The 22,130-nt window shown below is 39.6% G+C and overlaps 1 protein-coding gene across 2 annotated transcripts in view; it reads right to left on the bottom strand.

Moving 5' to 3' along the window:
- The window catches only part of KIF13B (kinesin family member 13B), a 204,145-nt gene that overhangs the window by 110,677 nt on the left and 71,338 nt on the right, over positions 1–22,130 (bottom strand). For both annotated transcript variants that reach the window (XM_043891130.1, XM_043891131.1), the window contains exons 4-10: positions 19,988–20,048; positions 18,296–18,388; positions 16,907–17,087; positions 12,617–12,704; positions 10,297–10,431; positions 8,308–8,420; positions 7,032–7,143 (exon numbers count right to left, since the gene is read on the bottom strand). In XM_043891130.1, the coding sequence (XP_043747065.1) occupies positions 7,032–7,143; positions 8,308–8,420; positions 10,297–10,431; positions 12,617–12,704; positions 16,907–17,087; positions 18,296–18,388; positions 19,988–20,048 (783 nt within the window). The remainder of the gene's footprint in view (positions 1–7,031; positions 7,144–8,307; positions 8,421–10,296; positions 10,432–12,616; positions 12,705–16,906; positions 17,088–18,295; positions 18,389–19,987; positions 20,049–22,130) is intronic.

Raw genomic sequence — 22,130 nt, 5'->3', positions numbered from 1 at the left:
CCATGTCTGAGACTAGGTTACAAAAGACTGGCTTCTCGGGACTTCTCTGATGGTCCTGTGATAAAGCATCCGCCTGCCAGCGCAGGGGACATGGGTTCGATCCCTGGTCCAGGAAGATCCCACATGCCATGGGGCAGCTAAGCCTGTGCCCCACAACGAGAGAAGCCGCCGCAACGAGGAGCCCGCGGACTGCAGAGCAGCCCTCGCTTGCCACAACTAGAGAAACCCTGCACACAGCAACGAAGACCCAGTGCAGTAAAAAATAAATTAAATAAAAAAATTTAAAACAAGAAAAGGCTGGCTTATTTTGTGCATGTTTTCTTTAACTCTGAAAGAAACCACTGCCATGAAGTGAAGCAGCCCCAGAAAGAGACCACGGAGGTGAGTTTGGGAACACATCTTCAGAAGCCTGTCCAAAAGCACTCAGGTGAACAGATCCAACCCCGGCAGCCTGGCAAGGACTGCAGCCACGGGAGACACCCCCGCCAGAACACTAGGGCGGCACCTGGAATCCTACCCAGAGGAACTGAGGTAACGGATGATGGCTGTTCTCAGCTGCTAAGTCTTGGGGGTATTACACAGCTATAGGTATACACCAGCCCTGGATGAGAGTTACCCAGAAGACTTGATTCAACACCCCCTTTCACCAGTGAAGTATCACTGAATTACAGACTCACAATATTACAGAGAACATTCAAATAGCCCATTTAAGAGGAATTCATTAGGTCATAAGAAAGCCAACCCTATCTTTGGGTAGCATCAATCAATATAAAATTCTTTTTTTTTTTGTTTTATTTTCTGGCCAAGCCGTGCGGCATGGAGGGTCTCAGTTTCCTGACCAGGGATCATATCTGTGCTCTGCACATTGGGAACATGAAGTCTTAACCACTAGACCACCAGGGAGGTCTCCCAAATTCTCACTTTTGAAGACAGAAAATTTTTTCCAGTATCAACATATCTAAAATTTGTTTGAACAACCTGTGATTTACAAAACTCTGTGCGTAGATGATTTAGCCCTCAGCCTTGTGTGAATTAATTATTATCCCCATTTTACTGATGAAAAACCAGAGGTTTGTTGTGACTAAGGAGGTTAAACAACCTGCCTATACGCCTCTGTCCATGGGATTCTCCAGGCAAGGATACTGGAGTGGGTCACCATTCCCTTCTCCGGGGGAATCTTCCTGACCCAGGGATCGAACCCAGGTCTCCTGCATTTGTAGGCAGATTCTTTACTCTCTGAGCCACTGGGGAGACAGACCAAAAAATACATTTCTAGGACCAGTGTCAAAGAGGTTACTGTTTTCCTAACAGTTTTATGGTTTCAGGTCTTGTATTTAGATCTGTGATCAATTTTGAGTTTATTTTGTATATGACGTGAGAAAATGTTCTAATTTTATTTTTGACATGTAGCTGCGCAGTTTTCCCAGCACCACTTCTTGAAGATACTGTCTTTTCCTCATTGTATGTTCTTGCCTTTCTTGTAGAAGAAAAGTCTATTTTTAAGAAGCTAAGTTGTAAAGCTTTCAGATAAGATAGGAGGACATATTCATGACCTCTGAATAAAGACTTCTTAAATAAGACAGAGGTATTAGAATAAAGGATAAAAATGACAAAAAAAAAAAAAAAAAAAAACCTGCCTATAGATCCAGAACGAGTAAACAGAAAATATTCCAACCTAGTTGTATTCTACCTTCCAAACCATTATGATTTCCATCCCCCTATAGCTACCCACAATAGCACAGGAACAAAACATCACTTGGCAACACAGAGAGAGTTCAGACCTGAAACCTTTCCAAATTGTTCTGTCCTAGTGCCAGAAACAAAATAATTCCCAACATACTGCTAACAGTTCAATATAATCACTAACAATATGTCCACTTATTCATCCATTACTAAGATTTTGGTTTTCCACAGGAAACATAGCTAAAATAATTATATTTTTGAAGAAAGTACTCTTCAAAGCATGAAAAGGAAGGAAATAAAAGTAACCTGGGCTTTAGGGAGCAAAGGCAGTGTCTAGAAAGTCTGGATGGAACTGCTCGCTTCACTCCACTTCTAGACACGACCACACATCGCCGGTGCCCAGCCTTGGCAATTTGCAGAAAAAAATGTCAAGAAGAATCCCATGCATGGTAATGCAGTTCAAATATTATATATCAAGATCACAGGAATTACATCTCTGGTTGGAATTCAGTCCAAAAGCAACACCACCTAAGGCTGCCCTTCTAAAGCACTGCATTCTCTCAGCCCACACCAATAGCAAATGCTACTGGGGAAAAGCAGATTCCTAACAATGACTACCACAGGAGAAAAGCATGTGTATTGTGCTTCAATTTGTGCTGAGGAAAGGAAACCTGGCAAACGACAAATATTTGATATTTTAAAAGAGCTTGTGCCTGAGGAACAATATGCTTATATTCAAAAATGGCCTCATGCCACCAGCAAAAAGGAAACAGCAACAAAAGAACTGGCACTCATTCAAGAAGAAAGTAGAATGCCTCTTGTTTACTCTTTAATTGTTTAATTAGGCAAATCTGATGAGCTTTGTTTTGGCAATGACAAATTAAATGGACATAAGAAAGAAATTTGATTTTGGAAGTCGGAATTTTTTGAAGCTGAGAGAACTCTCTGAAGTCATCTAATCGAGTCTCTTCATTTCACAGATGGGAAATTGAGACCCAGGAAGATTTACAGGCTTACCAAAGGTCATAATGCTCGTGCAGAGAAGAGCTGAAATTATTCATCCATTCAGCTCTTCATGGAGTTTACCATCTAGAGGGTGATGCTGGTGAGCAAATCCTATAGGCTACAAACTAAAGTAGGGATGAATACAATATGGTCCGGGAAGACAGAAAAAGAGCAGAAAGCACAGCCCTCAAAGGTTAGGAAAGACTCCCAGAGATGCATGAGACAAGTGCTCGGGCCTGGTGCACTGGGAAGACCCAGAGGAATCGGGTGGAGAGGGAGGTGGGGGGGGGGGATCGGGATGGGGAATACGTGTAAATCTATGGCTGATTCATATCAATGTATGACAAAACCCACTGAAATGTTGTGAAGTAATTAGCCTCCAACTAATAAAAAAATTAAAAAAAAAAAAAGAAAAAAAAAAAAGGAAAGACTCCCAGAGAAAGTGACATTTGACACCTAAATATGAATAAGCATCACTGGGGTAAAGGGGATGGAGAGGAAAGTGTGAAGCAGGGTGGAAGAGAGGAGCAAGGATGTGCCTGGCAGAGTAAGAGCAAAGTCTTCATCACTCGGCTAGACTTGATCATGTCAAGAAGCAAAAGCTGAACAATGAGAAGTCGGGAGGAGCCGAGTAAACCACCAGTCTGTAAAGAATTTGGACTAACATAAGGCCCTCTGGAGAGTTACTGGAGAGATTTAAGTTTAAGAAGAGCATTGATTTAGAAAGACAGCAACCTCACTAAAGCACAGGATGGACTAGGAAAACTCAGGAAAGGAGTTTCAATCATCCAGGAGAGAGAAGAAACCCTTCATTATTCATTAGGGAAGTGGCAGTAAGGATGCAAAAACAGATGAATTGGAAGGACTTCCCCCTGGTGGTCCAGTGGTTAAGAATCTGCCTTGTAATACAGGGGACAGTGGTTCCATCCCTGGTCAGGGAACTAAGATCCCACATGTCTCTGAGCAGCTGAGACTGTGCACCACGTGCCACAGTGGGAGAGTCCGTGTGCCAGCAATGAGAGACCCTGCATGACACGACAATGATCCCACAGGCTGCAACCAAGACCCAGTGCAGCTGAGTAAGTAAATAATTTTAAGAATAAATAATCTTTCAAAAGTAGGTGAATTTGAAACATATTCATTATTGGAGCATTCATTATCAGAAGTTTTCTGATGTTAAAGAGACATATTTAGAAAGTTACAGAGATAAGCAAAGATCATCTTAATACAAAATGGTTCTCTACTGACCACTGACGGAATGAGTAAGCATTCAAACACACCTGTGAGAAAAGGCAATCGCATCCATCAACCCCCCTCAAGTCACCAAGAGTGATCAGTTTCTAAGATGCTGTAACACGGAGGGCAGGACATAATTATAATGCATATACAATGCAAAAAAATTAAAAAGTTGCAAATCTTATAAAGGATGAGCAATTTTATGAGTTCCATGAAAGTTACATTGGAGAATAGTAGAATTGTACCAAGTTAAACAAGGATGAAGGAGAGTTAGGCTAATTAAGAACTAAAGAAGGGAAAATCAACAGGGACATAGAAGGCACTTCAAAGGACAATGATATGTGTATCAGTGGATTCTAAGAGGCTATGGGGAAAATCATTCAAACCCTGATATATTTTTACATAAATGTCCTACTTATGCCCTTACTGAAAAAAAAATCATGTAGTTTTTTAGAAAAGATATGAAGGAAACTATGCATTTTTTCAGCCTAAGGATGAACATATAGAAAGGACAATTACAGGGCTTCCCCTGTGGCTCAGTGGTAAAGAATCTGCCTGCCAATGAAAGACACACAGGTTTGATCCTTGATCTGGGAAGATCCCACATGCTGTGGAGCAACCAAGCCCATGCGCCTATTGAACCTATGCTCTAGAGCCTAGGAGCTGCAACTGTTGAGCCCCAGGGCCTCAACTACTGAAGCCCGTGCACCAGAGAGCCCGGCTCTCTGCAGTGAGAAGCCTCTGCACCGCAACTAGAGAGTAGCCCTTGCTCACTACAACTTGAGAAAAGCCCATACAGCAACAAAAATAAACAAATAAAATTATACAATAAAAAGTTATAATTATAGCCTAATTTTATCAAAGATAAAATGAGCTTCTTTTTTTAAAAAAATAAAAGAAGTGTTTAGTTTTGCTCAAGTTCAATTATATTCAACAGTTTCTATCACATTTGGTAAAAAAGTAAGCGCTTCTCTTTCTAACGGAAAGAAACCTTTGGTAAGAAGAGCATAGCTTGGGCAACAATGGATGGCAGCAAGGTCAGCCCTGGATTCCAGTCTTGGTTCTCTCACTTGCTGGTTCTGCATATGTTGCCGCATCTGTAAAACAGGAACACTATCACCTGCCTTCCAAGGAGGCATGGTACATGATTCTCCTGACCCAAACTCTCCTGACTTCCAGCCTATCTATGGGATGGACACTCAATAATTAACCTAGGCCATGTTAACTATGTCAAGTAACTTAACAGAAGATTTTTCTTATTGTTAGGTTAAATGGACTGAAGTAGCAACATCAGAACAATACAGCAATGAATATATTCTTTTAAATCACGCACATCCAGAAATTACCATGAATGTGCAGGAGATGTTTCTATCTAAAGTGTGAGGAAGAAGTATCTCATTGAGAATTTCTTCTGGAAATGAAACAAAGGAAATTCAAGATAAATTACTAACACAGGAAGACAATTATTTCCTCAGTAATTAAGTGTTTTATATACTGTATGCTTTTAATTCAAGAGTTATTTACAAGCATTTTTTTTCTTTTTAAAAAAATTTATTTTTAATTGGAGGATACCTGCTTTACAATATTATGTTGGTTTCTGCCATACATCAATGCGAATCAGCCTACAAGTGGTTTCAAAATCAAATTTTGTTTATCCTTTTGTTTTTAATGTCCATTTTTATTTCATTTTGGCCAAAGGAAGTAAGCTACCTGATTTTCTACTGTGGCAAATTTCACTTAATCAGGCATGCTCAAATGGTGTTAAGAGTTTTAGAAAGAAAAGTTGAATACTAAGCAAGCCTTTGAGAGGATGTAGAAACTAGGAGGAAATCCTTCTTCCTTCATAAGCACAGTTCTCTAAACATGTCAAGAATAACTCAGAAGCTGTGTGCTTTACTATGCTGACTGCGCTTACCTCTTCTTTACATGCTCAACCACTAGTACACTAACAGGTATTCAATAAATTCCTGACCAAGAAAATCAAGAGAATAGGCCAACATAAAACTAAACAGGGCTTATAAAATTATTTTTCAATTTTAAAAACATTTTTTTAAAGAGCATTAGGTACAGGACTTCCTAGGTGGTCCAGACTCCAAGCTTCCAGTGCAAGGGGCATGGGTTCGATCTCAAGCTGGGAAACTAAATTTCCACATGCCATGTGGCACAGCGAAGAAAATTTAAAAATAAAAATGCTAAAAAGACTTCCTTGAAAATGAAAAAAAAAAAAAAGAGCATTAAGGTAAAATATCTTTTTCCGGGTTGGCAACTTTATAAGGAGTTAAACTGTCACTAGATTTTTATATCCTCTACCTTCCAATCCAATACCCAATCCATCATGGTGACTCTATCAAAGACAAAAGGGAACCTTGAAGACTAGAAGAAACCTGGAAACAGTCTCTCTCTTCAAACTCCTATTACATGTCATTTCCATCTCTCCCATGAAATCACCAACTCGTGGTATAGTGTTCTGTGCACACATCTCTCCCTTACTAGACTCTGAGGGATTACAGGACAAGGAGTGTCCAGCATTTCCTTACATCCTCCTCATAGCACTTCATACAGTTTATTTCTTCCTCATTTCCATTCCTCTCATTCACGCTGCATCAGTTAACCAGTGAATGACTGTGTGCTCCACTCTCTACCCTTTAACAGCACCTTTAAGAAGCCAAAAGCAAACCAAAATGATCATGAGTAGTCTGGAAGTTAAACAGGAAAACAAGGTCCAAAAAGTACATCAGACACAAGGAGTCAGTAAGAAGGCTGGAGCGGTCCAGCCGAGCCCGGAAGGAGTGGAAACCCCTTCTTAGGACTCACTCGGCTGTGAGACCGGCACTCGCTCTTTATTCTGGTCCCCGAGTCTGAGAGGTGACAGTGCAATTGATTCCATGCGCCCCAAGCCCCCACTGCTTCCAGGTTCTGGTGAAATCAGGAAGAATCCCATGCTTAAACCATTAAAATTATAACCACCATGTAAGAGTCTAATGATTATAAATTTGAACACTGATGTAGGAAATTATAATTGGGAGAAATCAAGAGTCTACTCTTTATTATTCCTTTTTTTACCAACCACCAAGAGAATCCCAGAAAGGGGGTTAAAGACGACTTACTTTGAGCAGCCAAGTGAGAACTGAATCACGGTATGGAACAAATTTATTCTTGTTTTTGCCAGCACCCTGATCTGCTAGGGCTGAGATAACCAGACCAAGGGTTGTGAGGGACCTGCATGTGCAACAAACCATAATAATCGTAAAAACCTGAGTATATCAAATGTCACATTTAAGCACAAAGATTGAACACCAAGATGCCTTTGTGCCACCCTGAGAACAGCACTTCTGTCAGCGTTCTGCTGCTTAGGTTAAGAACACACAAACTCTAATAGCTGATAGCCTTCTAATACTACTGTAAGCTATAAAATTGCTTAGCTCGAATTTTTTTTTTATTTTTGTATAAAGAAAATGTAAGCTGTAAACCACTAGGGCAAAATAATGACACAAATACCATGTATCTTTAAGAAAGGAAGCCATCAAAAAAAAAAAAAAAGAAAGGAAGCCATGAACACAATGCAATTAACTAAAACATAGTACAAGGCAAAAACATTCCTACATATATAAATACATAACAGCATGCAACTGGACGATGGTGTTCTGTGATCTCCAGCTGGTTACTGATGACTGTCTTGCTATGTGTCCTTCTGGGAGCCACAAAGATGGAACAGATTCCCGCCCACTAACAGGGGCTAGCAGTTCAGCTTAATTTAGCTTAAGGTAAGAAAATATGTAACCATATGTAGGACTTGATGCACCAAATATTATTTTGTAAAGTAAAATCTTGGTATAAATAAGGACCACAGTTTTCATAAAAGGAAAAGTCCAATGTGGTCAGCACACATGCTGTTGTTTATTCAGACACACCCTTGCCAAGGTTCTGATACTGTGATTCTATTTGTCCTCTTCTACAGCTTAGACCAGTGGCTCGCACCTTGAGGGTGACTGCGTCTCCACAGGGAGCACCCGGCAATATGTGTAGATAACCGGGGTTGTCACAACCCGGGGTTGGGGACGGCGGGAACTGGCGCCCCCTAGTGAGCAGTGGTTGGGACACGCTACCAGGCCCAGGACTGCTCCCTGGACAGGGTTCCCGGGCCCGAACCTCGGCAGGGCTGCCCCTGGAGAACCTTTGACTTGACCGAGGCTGTGCTCCTGGGCCCCAGCAGACATCTCAACAAAACACAGAACAGGCTCGGCCCTTAAAAAATACTATGAAAAAAGTTCTATTTATGCCTTGTAGCCTCACTCATTCCGGAATCCTATTCTTTAAAAACTACACCAGTTCCCTCTTGGGCTAAGTCACCGCAGCAGTGGGGTGGGCTTCCAGATAACGCACTTGTTGATGTTGCTGCCCTCTTTCAGCCGGTCACCTGCTGCTCCTGTTTTCGTTGCTCGCTCGCTGCCAGCTAAATCGACCAAGCTCAGCTTGCCCACCTTCTCTCCAGAAGTCTAGGGAGCAAATCAACAAACACTAAAAGTTAAAGAACACAGAAAGTGGTACATTTCTACCAAATGAGTTTACTGTCTGATCCTTTTTAAAGCATATTTGTCATTTTAAAATTAATTTGGGCTGCTACAAAACAGTGTAAGAAAACTAAACAACCCAGTGGTAGATACATACAAAATCATACACAACTACTAATCCAGAGAGAAAATTATCTCCAAAAAAAAAAAAAAAAAAAAGTGACTCCAAAATGGTACATTTTGAAGGGAACCTAACAAAACTTTCATAGATAAGTATATAAAAGCATTACAAGTATAAATTTTAATATATGAGACTGTGCTTAAAATTTCATATATACTTACTAATAATCCCGAGGGAAAATATTTGCATTTCTTATGATATTAAAAAAAAATTGTGACTTTATCCAACAGAAAGATCCCTCAAAAACCTAATGCATTCGAAAATGTTTTCATATTGTTCATACAATAATTCTCTTTTCCATAATTTCAGGTATTAAGTTTACATATTTTTCTGGTTAAGGTATTTATATATACTGGCATTTTCCTTTATCAAAAATATTCTATTATCATATCACAGACATAACCGATATTCTATACTTTAGCAGCAATATAAGAAATGTGAGAAGCCTCATTTCTGGATCACTTTTTAAAACTTCCTTTTAAAATATACATTTATATTTATTTCCATAAACAAACATGTTACTAACAAAAGGGAATTCAGCTTCCCAAATCAAAAGTGCTTTTGGTTTGAAAAAAAAAAATGTCAGAATGTTTTTTGTTTTATGCTGAAAAGGAAATAGAAAACAAAGAACTTTTTGTCATTATACTAATCTTGCTGTGACGGTAAAAGAAGAAAACTATGCTCTCAGCAAACAAAAATCTTGCCAAAATATAGCACTTTGCCAGGGTGATCATTTTAGCTTCTGGTACTTGAAATTGATTCGCTGGAGGGTAATAATAAAATATGCAAAAATTCACATAAGAAGGAAGAGGGGGAAAAAAAATGTATGAGTCAATACAGAAGTTTTCAGTGTGGCAGAAGCATATCTATCTCTGGTTCTGTTAATCTTCAAAGGTTTCAAGACCAAATGCTCAAAAAATGATTCTATGAATCTAGAATCTTAGGGTGCAAGCTTTCCCGTACAACTTACTCCTTCTAACACTCAGCTTTTTAGCATAAGGTAATACTTCAAAGGAAACCTCACTAAATCAGCTAGGGTGTTATTAGCTTATATAATTTGCCATCAGAGTTTAAAGTTCAAAAAACGCTGGGGCACAACTGTAGGCCATCAGTTGGTATAACTTCCGTTCCAACTTCCTTCAGGTGAAGAGAGTAGAGAGCTAAAACCTACATTTATCAGACTCCCTGCGGCCAGTGTTCAGGATGTGATTTCGACTCTGTCAATCAGATATTCTTGCTTCAAATTTAAAAAGCAGAAACACAGCAGAGGTCATCCCCTGGCCCATTCTGGCTTTTTCTGCTGGCAAGCAGGAACATGGGTATATGATGGGTCACAGCTCTGGGATGTGCCTGGAACTCACAGGTCTGGGGGCGGCCGCAGAGATAGTACTTTCCTCACTAGAAGAGATCTGTGCTGTTCTGGAGATTATTTCTAGAGACTGAGTCCAGAAACCACTCCTCAGTAGGTCTATCAACACCTGTGTAATCATCCAATTCCCTCCACTCAATCCTTTCTGTTTACCTAGAACGGCTTCTATTTCTTGTCCTGAGTCCTAACTGATACACGTCTGGTTACAACTTTAAGTCATCTAACATGAGAGAGGAATAAGATAAACCATGATCCACTTTAGAAATTGGAAAGAAAAAAAAAAAAAAGAAGTCATGCATCTGAATACCTACCCCAGACTTCACATCGTATAAAGTGTGTGTGAGGGTGATTTTGAACACCGCATGTGATCGGCTGCTCTCCTCATTCATGTTGGTTGCAGCAACTGTACGGGATTTGTTACCCTCAGACATTAAAGACTCAATATCCTACATGGAAACAAGTCATAGACACACATCTTATTATCTAATAAACATGAAAACTCTGCTATGCTACGAAACGCATTCCAAGTTTTACTGCTTAGTCGGCCACAACTGGAGTTTATATTCTGGTTTTCAATGAACATGAAGCCCCATAGAGTACAAGAACCAATACTATCTCTGAAAACACAAAGAAAATACATTATTTACTGTAGGTGTAGAATAAAGTGTCAGCTCTGACCAAGAATTAGGAAACAGTAGAAGCTGCATGTTGAAGTCCCACAAGACGGACAAACATGCCTTGCCTGTCCTCATCTCACCTAGAAATTAGAAAATCTTTAGCTTATTTAGTTATAGCAATAGAAGCTGTTAAATCAAATTAGACTGTATGAATAAACAGCAAACAAAAATAACTTGTAACCCATCCCTGCAGGCACAGAACTGGATCACCACATTAGTATATATCTTACCAGACCTGTTTTTAAAAATGAGAACGAGGCTAATTTTCTGCATGGATTTACTAAACTTCTTTGCCATTATAGCTAAAATGGAGACAGAAAGATCATGGGATCTTCATTTTTTAAAAAATGTTAAAGGCTCTAAAAAGTTTATTTAAGCCATCTGAAACTTGGTTTCATCACAGTGGGGCTCCCAGGCGGCACGGGTGGTAAACAACCTGCCCGCCAGTGCAGGAGTCAAGAGGTGTGGGTCTGACCCCCAGTCAAGGAGATCCCCTGGAGAAGGAACGGCAGCCCACTCCAGGATTCTTGCCTGGAGGACCCCATGGACAGAGGAGTCTGGCGGGCTACAGTCCATAGGGTCACAAAGAGTCCGACACGACTGAGTGACTTAGCAAACATACAAGTAACAATAGAGCTATTACATCTACCTTTCAGGGATTTAATGAGAAACAAGGAAGATACACTTGTGAGAGAGTCTACTAAGGGCTTCCTTTTATCCAGTCTCCTGTACTTTCCAGTAAAGGAATGCCATCTTTAGCTGAGCACATTGCAGTGGAACTAAGGGACTGCACTTCTCAGAGGCCATTGCAACTCAGTCTGGCCATATATGCAAATGAGACAAAAATTTACCTGATAGGTAAATTAGGAATTTACCTAATAATACCTAACATTTATATGATACCCTAGAGTTTTTGAAGACTTTTCACGTGCATCAACTCATCTGATCTCTTCCAGGAAGCCTTCCTGGATACTACCCTCCCAAGATACCTACATATCCATTTAAGTTAGGAACTCCTCATTCAAACTACCATGAATCTGAAACATGCATCTCTCACTGCACTTAAAATCATGTTTTTTTATAATACCTTTAAAACATGTGTAAGCATCTTAAGGAAACGGACCTCATTCAGTTTTTTATTTCTCAGCACTTAGCACAATGTCTGGCACAGGAGAGGTGTTCAATAAATGTTTACTAAATGAAGTACCATTGACCAAATGACAGAATTTGATTCATGAACAAAGGAACTACTGAATCTACTTCAAAAGATAGTCAAGACAATAAAACTAATTTCCATTCTAAAAATGAGGACAGAGAGGCTTGGTGAGATGGGAGTAAATGTTCCAGAGTCATATAGGAGTCACATGAGAGGACTGTCACCAAATCAAGTCTCTGACTCTTAATTCAATGTATATTACATCACAGCTCACGCCACCCCCATTTCCCCAAAGAGGGAAGCCTAGCAGATTCACACAAAGCATAACTATGATGTCTGAAAATGAAGAGAACTAGTAACTATAAAGGCCATTGAGAGATTCTCTCAAATTAGAAACAGGCTTTGAATTCCAACTACTCAACTCATATATTTAATTTCATTAAATCACCAAAATCATAAGCAACATCATTATTTTATGTACTACTATGGAAGAAAAAAATTCTGCCATTTATCATTCTAAGATACAACTGTAAGGAATATCAGTTTCAGAGCTCATAAAATATGGAAAAAAATGTCTCACAATAGATGAACAGGTATGCCTTGCAAAAATGTATACCTTCCTTCAAAATTGAACCAACTTAACAACCATATATAGCTTTTTAATAAAGAGTTTTGTAAAAAAGTTGACTTATTAAAGTGATGCTATAACTTTTTTAGTTGCAAAAAAATATCACAAATTCAACAACAACAAAATTTGCTACTGTGAATCTTAGCAGTTGACATAAAGGATGCTGTTACCTTGTAGCTTGTGACAGCCAGTTTAGACAGTCCATCCACATAGGGTCCCAACACACTGTGCTCTCTGACTTTTAATGTCTGACGGCTTCTGCTCGTTAAAAACAAAAGAAACGATTTTCAAACAATAACCTGTTTAGAAAAAGACTCAACCACGGCTCCATAAAAATACAGACTGAATTCAATAAAGATCCCAAATAAATAGAACAAACAGACTTGATCCCAGAAGAATTTAAACCAAAACTTAAGATTCTTGACTAGTAAGAAAAACTTCATAATGGGGTAAAATATCACATAATTCAAAAGGGTACACTGTGGGATGTCCACTACCACAAAGAATGCAGAGTTGAATAAATACAAACAATCTGCTTGTCACATCACAGAATGTGGCACAGAGAGCAGAAAACTAAATAAATGTAAACTGCGCCAGAAACAAAGTGACAGACCAATCTCAATCGTGAATAAAGACAAACACAGACAGACAAAGAGAAAGACAGCAGGCTGAATCTAACAGTGATTTAAAAACATAAAACTGGACTGCCTGGGGCTGCGAGGTGGTTTAAACATTGAGAAAAGATTCATGTCTTTTATCACAATGATAAAATGACTAAAGAGGAAAAATAAATAAATCATTTCTGTATAATGATTTCAATAAACTGAAAATGATTCAGTAAAATTAAATACTCATGAGTTAAACAATAAATAAATAAACCTCTTACAAACAAGGAACTAATAAAACCAGTAAAGGGACCTGACAAAACCCTACAGCTTACAGAGCACTTAATGATATCAACCAAAAAATAATAAGGATATTTGTTACTGGCTAACTATGTGAAAAAAGCTCTTCACAAAGTATAAACATTACATTTTTTCTTTTTTTTTTTGGCTGTACCATGCATCTTTTGTGATCTTAGCTCCCCAACCAGGGACTGAATCTAGGCCCCAACACTGAAAGTGCCAAGTTCTAACCACTTAACCACCAAGGAATTCCCTAAACACTGCAATTTTTAAAAAGAATACTGATGGTAAGATTAGAAATGAGTCTTGTTCTATGTAACTCATTATTTTCTAATGATTTAGAATCTACAGTATCCTACGATCAATCACCAAAACTTACTACTATAAAACTGTATATAAAAGTGCATAAAGAGTATTCAACTTAGTTCTGATCTCTGGATACATATTCTATTACAACTTTTTTCCTTTCATTTTCCCCTATTTCTTAAAGATAGTGCATACTGCATTATCTCTTGAGTAAAATATAACTACATTACTACACATAGTACATGGTGAATTAATAAAATCAGTACTTGAATAAAGTAACAAGTTTCTCTCAAACAATCCTTCATTGAAAAGGAATCATAGAGCTTTTAATTCACTCACTCTGGCTCTTCAGAAACACTACAGAAATTCTCAAGAAACTTGCATGAAGGAAACAACCACAGCTAACACTTATTGAGCACTTACTATGTGCCAGTAAATATTCTAAGATCTCAGTCTATCTTCCATGACAGCCCTCTGAGATATTACATAATGTTATTACCCCTTCTGGACAAATGAGGTCTAGAAAGCATAAGGAACTTGCTCAATAGGTAACAAGTAGAAGACCAGGATCCAGAGCCAGGTGATTCCAAAGCCCACGCAGTTAATTACTAAACTATACACAAGACAAACATACAAGATATTATTAAAGACTTAGCAGATCGTAGCTAGTGAAGCTCAAGTTAGGGCTTCCGAGGTGGCTCAGTGGTAAAGAATCCACCTGCCAATGCAGGAGACGCAGGAGACTAGAGTTCGATCCCTGGGCTGGGAAGATTCCCTAGCATAGGAAAATGGCAACACACTCCAGTATTCTTGCCTGGGAAATGCCATGGAAGAGGGGCATGGTAGGCTACAGTCCATGGGACTGCAAAAGAGTCAGACGCAACTAAGCACGCACGCACGCAAAGCTCAAGCTATTCACACAAGCACTGTGGAGTATAAACATGAAAACGAAGTCAGCTAAGAAGTTCTGGGAAGAGTAGGTCTGGGTCTCAAGGAAAGTGATGCTCTTCAGAGATGAAGGTGCAAGAAAAAGTACTGAAGGCAGAACAGGAAAAGTATGGGGCATGATATTTAGCAAATGTGGGTACCCAGGCCATGGTCTTCCTCCCTCTGGACTCTGGTTTCCTGTTTTGACATCTGTACATCTGTTCTCCAGGCCACTGGACAGCTGGGTCCCTTTTCAAATCCCCGACTTCTCCACATCTCCACACTCGGGCACAGCTGTCCTCTATGCCTGAATTGTTCTCACCCAGCTTCTCAGTAACAAAGTCCTACTCAGCACAAAATTCATCAAGCACTCTCAGCGAAATCATCCCTTCTCTCCTGAGCAAAGACAGTCACTCCCTCTTTGCTCTCACCTACTTTGTGTAAGCCTCCTTTACTATGTAAAAGCATTACTGCATTGATTTCTTAACTATTTGTTTCCAAAACTCCCAATCTGACTGGATAAAGATGTGGTACATATAAATAATGGAATATTACTCAGCCATTAAAAAGAATGAAATAATGCCATCTGCACAAACATGGATGGACCTTAGAGAGTGTCATACTGAATGAAATAAGTCAGACAGAGAAGGAGAAATATTATATGACATCCCTTACATGTGGAATCTAAAAAGAAATTTTACAAATGAACTTACAAAATAGAAAGAGACTCACAGACTTAGAAAACGAACTTACAGTTGCTGGGAGGGAAGGGATCACTAGGGGGGTTGGGAAGATCATGTACACACTGTTATATTCAAAAGGGATAACCAACAAGGACCTACTGTGTAGAACACGGAACTCTGCTCAATGTTATGTGCCAGCCTGATGGGAGCGGGGTTTGGGATAGAATGGATACATGTATGTATATGGCTGAGTCCCTTCACTATTCACCTGAAACTACCACAGCGTTGTTCATCGGCTACACCCCAATAGAAAACAAAAAGCTTAAAGTCTGAAAAAAAAAAAAGAAAAACTCACATTCTGTCCACTGTGAGCTCTCCATCTACGACTACATGGTGCCTGGCACACAGGGGTTGCTCGAGAAATGTTATGTGAGGTTTTGAATAGAAACACTAAGTGCCAAGGATTCCGTGGCAGTGCAGGGGCCAAGGTTCTATTATATATCTGGCTGAGGAACTGAGATCCCACAAGCCACATAGTGGAGCCAAAAAAAAAAGAAGAAACACTAAGTACCAATTCAGTCTCATTCAGAAAGGCCTGCAGATGGTTATCGTTGTTGAAGCAATCAAGAGGCCAGTGAGGAGTTGATCAGTTTGGTTTCTCCTGATGGAGGGTCACTGACTTCACTGCTTCTAAGACCAACCCTCCTTGATCACCTTTTTCACCCAGACATAACTAGATGTGCCCTAGGCGCCCTCCACACTTTCCGTAAGCCTCGGCTCACGTGGCTCTCTGACCTCCCCACTGTTCTTACGGCAGTAAGCCACAAGCTGCGGTTAGTATCCGTTTCTTTCTCTCCACTGTTGCACTTCCTGAAAATCTGAACTCTGAGAACTCTGTGCGATGAGCAGGTTTCCTCAGATACCCCCTTATCTTCCTCATTAGCTCCAGTTATGACTGCAGAGTGAGGCCATCATTTTTGAAGGCTTTCTAACACTTTGAAGCCACTTCTTTCAAAGTCTATGCCACAAAAATGATGAGGGTCAGAAGTCCTTAGTACAAATCACAATGTTAGGGCTATGAGGTTAGCGCTGTTGTATTAAATAAAACCAGTTTCAACACATGAGGAAAAAAATCAAAGTCTAGGCCATGAAATGGGACAGTCTTTTCTCCTTCTGAGAAAAATTAAAATGAACCCTCTGAAAGTCCAGGTTTCACTATTTCTGATTATGCCTCTCCCTCACTTCACAGCCTACAAACAAATGGATGAATTCCATCCAAAACTTCTTGTTTTAAAACAAAGAAACACCCTACTTGATTAAGGATACCAGTTATCCTGATACGCAGTAAGTTAACTATCATTACATATTTTTTCTTTGTGGCTTTGAATATATCTGAGAGAGGCGATATACAGTCCAAACACATGCCACTCAACCATGCTTCCCAGCCCAACTCAGCCCAAGTTCAAAAGCCCAGAACTGGCTGCAGGAAGCCACTTAATAAAATTAAAAACAAATCCCAAAGACAGGAACTAGATAAATAACTCTACTAAAGTTCAGTATAAAACATTTCACTTAAGCCAATTCACGAAGTCTGTTTTAGTCTCTAATATCATAACATTCAAACCTCAAAGTCATTTACCCTTTGGGATCAAGAAGGTCTCTAACTTTTTCATTATAAATTTCCATGTAGGACACTTCTACTTTAAAACTCTGCTCTTCATTTTCCTCTTTCTGGGTTCGCTCAAAGAGCCCACTGCAGAGTCTTGGAATTAATCCAGGTTGGTCAGCTGTGCCCATCATGGTGTAAGATTTTCCAGATCCTAAAAAAGTGGAAATCATAGTTATTACTGTCTCCTTGAGAAGTTTAAATACACAGCCCTCTTTCCATTGCTCACAGTAAAACCCTAGCACTTAGGAAAATGCCCAAAATAAGGAATATAGCCAAATACCATGATGACACTCATAAGCAGACTAGCTTTCCTATTTGTACATGTAAAAGTCACTGGTACACATTCTTTAGGAAGAAAAACAAAAACCTTCTTTAACCACCCTTATACTTAAAAAAAAAAATTACCTAAAATGACTGAAAAATTGTGAGGTCTGAATAGTTCTCTAAAATTGAACTGGAAAGATCCATATGATGAAAGCTATGTGCTTGCTCCCAACCACTAATCATAGCACACAAAACATATATGCCATCTCTGCAGGCCCCAGAGCAAATTAACTCTCTACCACTACCCTCTGGCAACGGCATAGAAATCAGAGTCATTTTTTTTCTAGTACAAATTTATCTTCTCTGTTGCACCAAAAATACATGTTCATTAGAGAACACTTACAAGACATGAGAAAACAGAAAGGAAAAAATTAAATCACTCATAGTCCTGAAAAGAATTTTAAGTCTTGAATATATCACAGGCATTTTTCTCTTTAAGAACAAGCTATACGATAAATCCTGATAAAAATGTGCGTGTGCATCAGTCGCTCAGTCGTGTCCAACTCTGCGACACCAAGAATTGCAGCCCACCAGGCTCCTCTGTCCAAGGGATTCTCCAGGCAAGAATACTGGAGTGGATTGCCATTTCCTTCTCCAGATAAAAATGACTCCTTCACTTTTGTTATTTTAATCTAAAAAAAAAAAAGTTTTTTTTTTTGTATTGAGGTATATGGCCTGTTAACAATGCTGATGGTTTCAGGAGAACAGCAAAGGGACTCAGTCATACATACACATGTATCCATCCTTCCCCAAACTCCTCTCCCATCCAGGCTGCCACGTATCATTGAGCAGAGTTCCTGTGTCATACAGTAGGTCCTTGTTGGTTATTCATTTTAAATATAGCAGTGTGTACATGTCCATCCCAACCTCCCTAACTGTCCCCTTCCTTTAGTGTTGACCACAAAGGTACAGAAGTCAAAGCACTCCTTCATCAATCATAACTGCTAAGATGCTAGCGATATGTATTCTTTTTGGTATTTTCTTTGTTAGAATTGTTAAAGCTTTAAAAAAAAACATAGATTATTTAACAATTACCAGTCTGTCCATAAGCAAAGATACATGCATTGTAGCCATCAAAAGCATTCTGCAGGATATTCTCACCAAGGCACTTGAAAACATCATCTTGACCTGAAAGAGAAAAACACAGAGAAAACGGATGTTTTAAGCCAAAACCACATATGAACAATTAAAAACAAACAAAACCCTCAAAAATGCACTTTTTTTCAGTTTGTTTATCTACCAAACAAGATTTTTAAACTTGATGAATGCTTCTTTGGAAGCAGGTCATTTCTAGTTAGCATATGACAGAAAATGAGTGAAAAGTTCCTGATGATATGAACTTGAATAAAACACTGGCCAAAAAAATAGACCAATGAACCTCTATTTTATAAAGAATCTGATATATATGCTTGGGACCTGGCTGGACCTGAATTCAACTATGGACCACTCAGCCAATGCTTCCACTGAGTGAATGGTAAAGTTCAAAACAATGGTATGTATCAAATTCCCTCTCCTTTTGCCTCAATGAAAATGTTCAATCACAGATCAGCTGGGAGAGGGAGGAAGGTCTGGGCCATTTCTTCTAGCTTTCAATCATGAACATAAAGAGTAGGGTCAGATTGCCTTCACAAGCTAAATTAAATGTGTCAATAATCAAGTGACCTGGACAAATTATTTAACTTCTTTGAGTCTTGAAAATAATATGGAAGAACTGGATGCTGTTATGTTTGTTATATTTTGTATGCTATAAATAGCATCCCATTGTGCCTCATTTCCGAATTAATTTACCAGGTTAGTGCATCACCACAATTCTGACACGGAAGCAATCCTTTTTTTACCCCTGGGCCATGCCGCATGGCTTGTGGGATCATAGCGATCTGCAATCAAACCAGGGCCTTCAACAGTGAAAGTATGGGATCCTAACCACTGGAGTACCAGGGAATTCCCTGAAGCAATCCTTAAAAGTCATCACTGGGCCCAGCCAGCCTAAATTAACCTCAACTTTTTCAAACAGCTGTAGAATGAACTGTTTCTCATGATAAAGGTCAATAAGACACTCAATATTTAAAAGATTTCTTAGGAAACAGGCATCACAAGCAATTAGGAATAAAGAAAATATAAGGCTGCCACTGTAGTCTTTTTTAGATTTTTTTTAACTAAAGTTGGCAGTCGCTATAGTTTTAAACTTGTAGTGAAAAGGGGCCTGAGACAGTCATCACTGAGGAGAATAAAAGAACAGAATCCCAGTACAAATTTAGAGGGAATATGGCATATTCCTCTCCACTAAAGAGGAAATAGGAACACCGAAAGCCTAAGTGATTTATTCAAAGAAACAGCCAGGACTGGAGCTTGGTATTAAACTCAGGGTTCCCTTTCCTTCTTGGCTAGAGTTCTTTCATTTCACCAAGCTGCCTCTCTTGACCACATCACCAACATCTAAGGGAAGCGACATGGCTACTGCATGCTATGGTCCCACGTAAGGCCCGGCATTCATTTAGGATAACCTCACCTGTGAGCCCTGTTCATCTAACTTGACCATCTTACACCACCAACACTGCACTGACTGTTCGTCTCCCATTTCCCAACTGAGGTAAACACTCTTAACAGCAAAGACTGGAGGAAGGTCGCTGTATAGTTTCTAAAATTATACCACTATGAAACTTTATAGAAAACATATTAAAACACCTGTCTATGTTATCAGGAGTTAATAGGATGCTGGACTCTTACCTGCATACTTTTCTCTGACAGATTCATCCATAGACCAGAAACAGTGATCATACGCAAACACCTGTTGGAAAATAAAAATAATGAAGTATGTGTTAAAAACAAAACGTAGCCAATGGGAATTCGCCACCTGACTCAGGGAACTCACGCTGGGGCTCTGTGACAACCTAGAGGGGTGGGACTGGGCAGGAGGCTGGAGGGAGACTCGAGGGGGGGGGACACATGTGCACCTGTGGTTACTTCATGTTGACATATGACAGAAAGTAAACCCATACTGTAAACCAGTCAACTAAAGGTAAATATTTGTTAAGAAAACTGTAACATACTCATGATGTTATAACAATGGCATAACTCTGCTAACATGGTTCATAATACTGAAATAAAAACAACTCGCTGTCTTACAATGGAGGTCAGTTATTTACAGGACAGTCTTACAAAGACAAAGCGCCCTGCACATAATATAGATCTTCAATTCACACGGAAAACTCTTTACAATGTGATGTGAAAAGGGAGGGGGTTACAAAGCAATACGTACAATATGATGACTGTTAAACACACGGAGTTACATATATAAAGTTCATTACTGTGTGGTAAGATTACTGATATCTTTGCTTTCTTACGTTTTTATGTATTCTCTACAGTCTTACTATTCTTCAGAGAACACAAATTTTTTTTAAAAAATGTAAAGATGATTACCACAGCATACTGAAAATGCAGCTTCTTTAAATAAACTATAACACACCCATAGTCAATATACTATGTAGCTTTAAGAACATAGAAGAAGGGCTTCCCTGGGGGCTCGGACAGTAAAGAATCCACCTGCAATGCAGGAGACCTGGGTTTGATCCCTGAGCTGGGAAGTTCCCCTGGAGGAGGGCATGGTAACCCACTCCAGTATTCCTGCCTGGAGAATCCCCATGGACAGAGGAGCCTGGAGGGTTACAGTCCACGGGGTCGCCAAGAGTCAGGTATGACTGAGCGACTAAGCATAGCACATGAAAAAGTCTGGACCATGATCCCATCTTTGTACAAAAATCGGCACATGCAAAAAGTAGGAAGACTATACAATGGAAATACTGGTAATACATAATGCTACTTTGTGAGATACCACAAATGATTTGCCTTGACCTTTTATGCTTATTACTTTCTAAAATATGCTCTTTTTTAGAGACACAGAAGTACAGAACAGACTTTTGAACTCTGTGGGAGAAGGTGAGGGTGGGATGTTTCGAAAGAACAGCATGTATATTATCTATGGTGAAACAGATCACCAGCCCAGGTGGGATGCATGAGACAAGTGCTCGGGCCAGGTGCACTGGGAAGACCCAGAGGAATCGGGTGGAGAGGGAGGTGGGAGGGGGGATCAGGATGGGGAATACGTGTAAATCTACGGCTGATTCATGTCAGTGTATGACAAAACCCACTGAAAAAATAAATAAATAAATAAAGGAGAAATTGGGGAAAAAAATAAATAAAATATGCTCTTTTTTAAGCAATCTTTTAAGTCTTTTTCACTCATTATAGTTTTAATTTTTTGGATTTCATGTTCAATAATTTAGTCTTTCAAAAAGTTTTAAGGGTAATTGCTTTTCAGTTCATTTCAGTTTGCCCTTCAAACCCTCCCACGTTGAGTGTGCTGCCTCACTTCCTGATGACAGTTTTCCTCTTGGCTTCATAGGTTAGTTTGCAAGCACATCTGAATTGGGAGCTTGTTTTATGGTTTACGTGATTGCCTGTTTCGTTCCTCTTCCTTTGGCCACATTTACACTGCCACTCCTAGCTACTGAAGCCCAGGTCTGGATCTTTCCCAAGCCCAGTATCTCTACTCCCTCCTATTTATACAGAAATTAGCTCAGTGTGCCTATGTGTACATGCTCAGCCGTGTCCGACTCTGTGACCCCATGGACTGTAGCCTGCCAGGCTCCTCTGTCCATGGAATTCTCCAGGGAGGAATACTGCAGTGTGGGTTGCCATTCCCTTCTCCAGGGGATCTTCCCAACTCAGAGATCAAACCCGGGTCTCTTGCATTGCAGACAGATTCTTTACCATCTGCAGCACCAGGGAAACCCAATTAGCTCAGTGTTGGTGGCCAAAAGCCTTTATTAAGCCTTCTTTCATGATGGAGCCTCACCCAAATCAGTTTTCA

The sequence above is a fragment of the Cervus elaphus genome, chromosome 29 (assembly GCF_910594005.1).
Source record: "Cervus elaphus chromosome 29, mCerEla1.1, whole genome shotgun sequence".
NCBI lineage: Eukaryota > Metazoa > Chordata > Mammalia > Artiodactyla > Cervidae > Cervus > Cervus elaphus.
Note: the sequence above shows the minus strand (reverse complement) of the source record. Positions and strands in the feature narration are given on the sequence as shown.